Genomic DNA, 6,520 nt, shown 5'->3' on the forward strand with positions numbered 1-6,520 from the left:
GGTGAAAGTTTTTTTGGGGAAAAAAATACAATGGTGAAGGTTTTTCAAAAAAAATAAAAAATATAATATCTTTTTCACGTAAAAAATAAATTTAAGATTTAATCCGAAAAAAACCAAAAATATAATATATTTTTATTAAAAATAACCCTTTTGACAAATACAATCAAATGGAACAAGAAAGTGTATTTTAAGTTTTTAACCATCCGGTCACAACCCCCAAAATGTCTAAAAAATGTTATTTTCGTCATTTTGAAAGACAACCGGTGATCTCGACATGTAACAAAGTTGGAGCTACAACAATACAAAAGAACCCCACACAAATCTTCTCATTGGACACACATAGGAGGGTATTTTAGTCATTTTCTTATCTATTGTATTAATGAATCATTAAACAAAGTTACGCAAATAAACCGGAAATGGTCAACTACTTTTTTTGAGAAGTCGTCAATTAGGTTCATAAACACCAAATCCAAAAACACAATAAGCAGAAAGTGAACTCGTCAAATCCAAATCCATCGTACAACTGTCAATGCGTAATGTACAAGCCGATAAAACACAACCACTTCACCCAACCCTTCTTTACCTTCTTCCTCAAAACCTCCTCTCTCAAATCTTTCCAAATTCATGGCTGCAAAATTCCAATTTCACCCATTGCACTTCCAAACCTCGTTACTCTTACTTTTCTTGTTTTCAAATCTTTTATCGGCTTCTCAATCTACACCTCAAAACATCCAAGTCTACTTTCCGATACCAACTCCACCACCACCACCACCGCTGTCGAAAACAGCACCGCCACCGGAAACCACCATCTCCACCGCATCAAGATCATCCAACAAACCCATTGCGAAAGCAGTTGCCATCACTGCATCATGTACTCTGGTTTTATCAGGGCTGTTGTTCTTATTGCTCTTGAAGCTTAAACACCGCTCGAAGAAAGAAACCACGAATTTATACGCTGATAGCCGGATTAATTACAGTAATGACGATCTGGGTATGCAGAAAAATGATGAATTTATGAGTTTTGGAGCGATCAAAAGGGTGATTGTTGACGATGATCATGAACAAGGACTTGACGTGATTTACTTGAAAATGGTTCATGATAATGGCGGAAGAAAGTCAAAGTTTGACTTTCCTATTCAAGAAATCCATTTCATCAGAGAAAAATCCTCCGGTTCTCGTATTTGGCGAGTAGAAGATCATAATTCTGATTCTGTTCAAGTTATTGATGATATCAAGGATGTGAGAAATCAAGAAACGATGGAAAGTCAACTATTGTTGCAATCACCGCCGCTACCACCTCCTGTGCCACCGCCTAATGCGGCGGTTCCACCCCCTCCACCACCGGTGGTGGAAAGGAAGAGTAGTGCGCCACTACCACCGAGTCTGCCTAAAAGTGGTGGTTTGACTTTGTTGTCGCAACGACCACCACCACTTCCAAAGGGTAATATGTCTTTATCGAATGAGAATAAGGTCAAACTTAAGCCTTTACATTGGGATAAAGTCAACGCTAATGTAGAGCATGACATGGTGTGGCACAAACTACGTAATGGTTCTTTCAGGTAAAAATGATATTATTTAATCTTCTTTTATTCAAGTTTTCTACGTATATCCGATTAAAACTCAGTAAAATAATCCAGAACTGCAGCTAACTCGACAGAAAAATTAAGATTTTAATCATGTTTACTAAAATAATTATACAATCATTTCATAGAACGTAAAAGAAATTCTTTATCACAACTTGTATAATGGTTGTAGATTATAAATGGGCTTTTGACATTAAGTTTGATTTGTCTTTATGATGATTTTATTGGTTTTATTCTTAACGAACTAAAAATGTAACGAGGACAAACCGATAAAATTTAACAAATTTATGGATTTTAATGAAAAAAAACCTTTTACAAATAACATAATTCTTCAATAACATACGTCTTCATTGGAATTGATGATAAGTTATGTAAGAAGTAAGAAGTAGAAATAACATTTTCTTTTTGGAGATTCTTTAACTATGTCATGTAAATTACTATATAATAATTATATAAAAATCTTAGTTGAGTATGAATATAATAATATTTTTTGTACAATACGACAGGATAAAAGATTATTTTGATTAAAAATTACATAAAATAAAATGTCGATCGAAATGGTACCGTAATACATTGAATTATATAAAATGTAAAGAAATATTATAATTGCTTATTTTCTAAGATCCATTTGAACTTCGAAAAAATTCAATAGAACATACTTTAAAATTAAATACATAGTTTCTCAAATTTGTATGCAATCCATAACTTCTTTTATAAAGATGACCTTTGTGGTTTAAATTCGATATAAATAATCGGTTATTGACCATATAAAATAACTTTTAAACATATTACCTTATAGTAGGTCTCATAATTGGGTTGAGTTTGGATTGGTGGGTCACGGATTCGAATACATTGATCCAACCGAACCCATATAATATATGAGTTGGTGGATTTCGGGTCAAAGAGTCGACATTTTATTTTCGAGAAACTTTTCAAATGTTAAATTTATACAAATTATACATTTTCTCTAAATTAATTAATAATTAGTATTTTCCATTGATTAGAATGAAATGAACAACTAAATACATGCACACCTCTCATGTGGTATATTAACTATATTTCATTAATCCATAAATAAATGTTTTTTTTAAATATAATATGTATAGTCGGGTTGACGGGTTAACCCATAAACCCAAACATGTAACACAACCAAACTCATGAAATAAACGGGTTGACGGGTTAGAAATCTCAACTTAAATCCGTTTATGTTTATTTTAATGTCAGGTCAGGGGTTGGTTGAGAAGTGTCACCCCTACATTATATTCAATATTTATCTTTTTTTTTAGTTATCATTTATATTGAAATTAAATTACAAAGGCCAGCCATACCCACTTCACCCCATTCCATACCACCCCACCTGCCACCTTCTACCACCACCATCATCCACTATCCACCACCATCATTTTCATCAGATACATACAAATGCGTTACACTCATTGTTAAACACACACCAAATACACAAAACAAGGATGGAAGACACCTAGAAACACACACAAACAACAAAAGTTCTCAAAATTATTCTCCTCACTATTCTTTTTCTATCCTCGATACACATAACTACACACATCAAGCATACATAAATAATAGAGCAATTTTAAGCGTCTCCACTACTTTTTTTTTTTTTTTTTTTTTTGTTGAATTCTCAAATCAAAACTAGCTTTGAAGAATATATATTTACATCTCCCTGTTATAAATCTAAGATGAAACAAATCAAATAACACTTCTTAGTTAACCCATCACACTCCCATCATCGTAGTATAGTCTACAATTGGAGAATTAGGTGGCTGCCAACATGGTTGTGATTCGTGAAAGAGGTAACTCGTATCGCGCATTTTCAGTTGCATACGGTGTATGTATTTGAGCCAGTCGTGTACAATTTTGTGAATATGCAGTTCACCTACCTCATCTGACACTATTTTGAGTAAGCTTGTGATTAGAGTTTAATTTTTGTACGTCATCATTTTTACATTCTATACAACTGTACATTAATTTTCCTATAATGAATTAAATTTTATAGAGTTCAATGAAATTTATTTTTAATAATAAAAATGTTTCTTTTTTTCCTGTTGAAAAGTTCAATGATCATTGACCTTCATACTCATTGAACGTTATTAACATGATCTAGAGTTTAAATCATTAAATGCCGATAAGGTATGTCATTTCATTCAATTTGTACATGCTCTAAAAAAAACTCATGTAATTGAATAAAATGCTATTAAAACTATATAGAAAAACTTCTATGAATAAACCTATAAATTACAAATAACTTTAAGAAAATTAAAATGAAAACATAATCTTATATATATATATATATATATATATATATATATATATATATATATATATATTAAAGTTCTCAACAAAAGGAATAAACCTACCATTTTTTTGGCAAAATTGGTTCCTATAATTCTTTATCCGTTTTGATTCTGATCCTTGCAGTCACAATTTTTATATTTTTTTCATAAAAACATAAAAAAAACGGTCCGGGGCGAAGCCCGGACTTTTCATTTTTGCACTTTCTACGTCTGTCATATTTATCGATTCGGAAACAATATTGAAAATTTTTGGTCCCCAAGTGCAGAGTAACCTTTCTGGTTATTATTATTATTTTTTTACTTCGATCAACTATTTTACCCATAAACTATAAATACCTAAACATAGTCCTTTTGCATTTCAGGGTTGACGATGATCAAATGAAATCCCTTTTCGGAACAATCGCCACCGACAAGCCATCGCCACCACCAGAATCCACCACCTCACCGGGGAAGGGCGGCCAGTCTATGATTTTCCTACTCGACACCAGAAAATCTCAAAACATAGCAATCGTTCTTAAATCCATCGCCATTTCTAAACACAAAATCATCGAGTGTCTACAACAGGGCCATGGCCTTGACATCGACACCCTCGAAAAGCTCAATCGAATAACCCCATCACAAGAAGAAGCAACAATCATCCTCGAATTCGAAGGAGACATCACAAAATTGGCCGATGCTGAATCGTTCCTCTATCATATCCTCAGATCTGTTCCCTCGGCTTTCACTCGATTCAGCATCATGCTGTTCAAATTGAACTATTATTCAGAAGTATCAGACCTCAATAACTCGTTACGAACCCTAGAATCAGCTTGCAAAGAGCTGAAAACTCGAGGGCTTTTCGTTAAGCTTTTAGAAGCTGTTTTGAAAGCTGGGAATCGGATGAATGCAGGAACTTCAAGAGGTAATGCTCAAGCGTTTAATCTCAATTCTCTCCTGAAACTCTCAGACGTTAAAAGCAGCGATGGAACGACTACTTTGCTTCACTTCGTCGTCGAGGAAGTCGTCCGATTAGAAGGGAAACGCTGCAATATCAACAGAAGCGCCGGTGGCTCTAATGGCGCTGCATTTACAGAGAGTTATTACATAAAGCTAGGGTTACCGGTGGTCGGAGGAGTGAGTTCGGAGTTTTGTAACGTGAAGAAAGCTGCCGGAATCGAGTATGACGCCTTTTCGAAAACATGTTCGGGGTTGAGAAACCATTTGGCTGAAATCAAGAAAAGTATGGAAGAATGTGAAGGTGATGGTGGTTTTGTGAGAGAAATGGGGAGGTTTCTTGAAGAAGCAGAAATGGAGATTGAAAAGTTGAGAGAAGAAGAGGAAAGAGTTATGGGGGTTGTGAAGATGACGAATGAGTATTATCAATCAGGGGGTTCGAAGGAGTTTGAATTGTTTGTGATAATAAGAGGGTTTCTTGAAATGGTTGACAAGGCTTGTGTTGATATTGCTGTAAAATTGCAGAAGAGAAGAACTGGTGGTGGGTCGCCGGAGGCGGGGATGAGGGCGGAGGTAAAGTTTCCGGCGTTGCCTGCAAATTTCAGGATTGGTAGTTCAAGTGATTCGGATTAAAGTATACAACGAAGCATTGTACATAGCCAAACATTGTGTCCACCCGTTTTTGCATTCTTCAAAATTCAAACAATGATTGATTATTAAAAGAAAATACAGTAAATAATCTCATTTATTTTAAATTACCGAAACAGCAGCTACTTTTAAAAATTAAAATATTGTATTTGAGACTAAATTACATTTGTTTAGTAAGGCATTTGGAAATTGGAATTACAAATGCTTTATTTTTGAGATTTTCTAATGCGTCACTTAAGTCTATACGTCGTCTCTAATTTTTTTTTTTTTTTTTTTTTTTTTTTTTTTTTTTTTTGTCATTTGTCAAATTCTTAAGAGTTTTACCACATGTAATTTTGTAAGAGTTTTAGAATTATTATTTTCCACTTTGTATTTTTTAATAATTTCCATTTTTTTAAATAAAATTTCATATAAAGAAACATAATTATTCTATTAATTTGATAATAAACTCTCATAAACGCTTTAAAGAATATTTGATTTTTTTTTTATAAATGTTTCAAAAGATTACATTATGACATGTAAGAGTATTATTTTATAAAATATTTAATCGATATTAAATTTTTATTTTTAATAAACCCGTGTAATACACGGGTCTCACAACTACTAACATAAGAAATATTAATTAGGAGGAATATTTATCATAATTAAATATGAATTGCATTAATTATAAAAAATATATTTCTTGTTGTGCATCAGCTTTCGGTCTGGTCTCCGAGAGACTAAGGCCTCGTTTGTTTTTCTACAAAAGTACTTTTTGAGCATTTTTCCCTTCTAGCGGGTAGACGTTTCGCAAGTGCACGTCTTCTTCCGCAAACTTAGAAAAAGACAAAAGACATTTAACCACTTTCAAAACAAACAACACCTAAGAATAATCATACCGAATGCAGTTCGGGTAGCACGGATCACCAAAACTGAATCCACAATCAATTCGTAAGTCACCGTTTGTGAAGCTTTGTCAATTCGACACTCTGATGCTAAAGTTAGTAATGTTATACTTAACTTATCGAAATTAGTTGTATGGAATGGAAAATTGGACGTATC

At 33.3% G+C, this 6,520-nt stretch overlaps 1 protein-coding gene across 1 annotated transcript; it reads left to right on the forward strand.

Annotated features, from left to right (window-relative positions):
• Positions 1–411: 411 nt before the first annotated feature.
• On the forward strand, positions 412–5,586 carry LOC145070490 (formin-like protein 4). Its single transcript, XM_079017433.1, has 2 exons — positions 412–1,559; positions 4,261–5,586. Exons 1-2 carry the CDS (start codon positions 625–627, stop codon positions 5,462–5,464), a joined length of 2,139 nt encoding a protein of 712 aa, XP_078873559.1. The 5' UTR covers positions 412–624; the 3' UTR covers positions 5,465–5,586.
• Positions 5,587–6,520: the final 934 nt, after the last annotated feature.

The sequence above is a fragment of the Lactuca serriola genome, chromosome 8, assembly GCF_051521515.1.
Source record: "Lactuca serriola cultivar US96UC23 chromosome 8, Lser_US96UC23_V15, whole genome shotgun sequence".
NCBI lineage: Eukaryota > Viridiplantae > Streptophyta > Magnoliopsida > Asterales > Asteraceae > Lactuca > Lactuca serriola.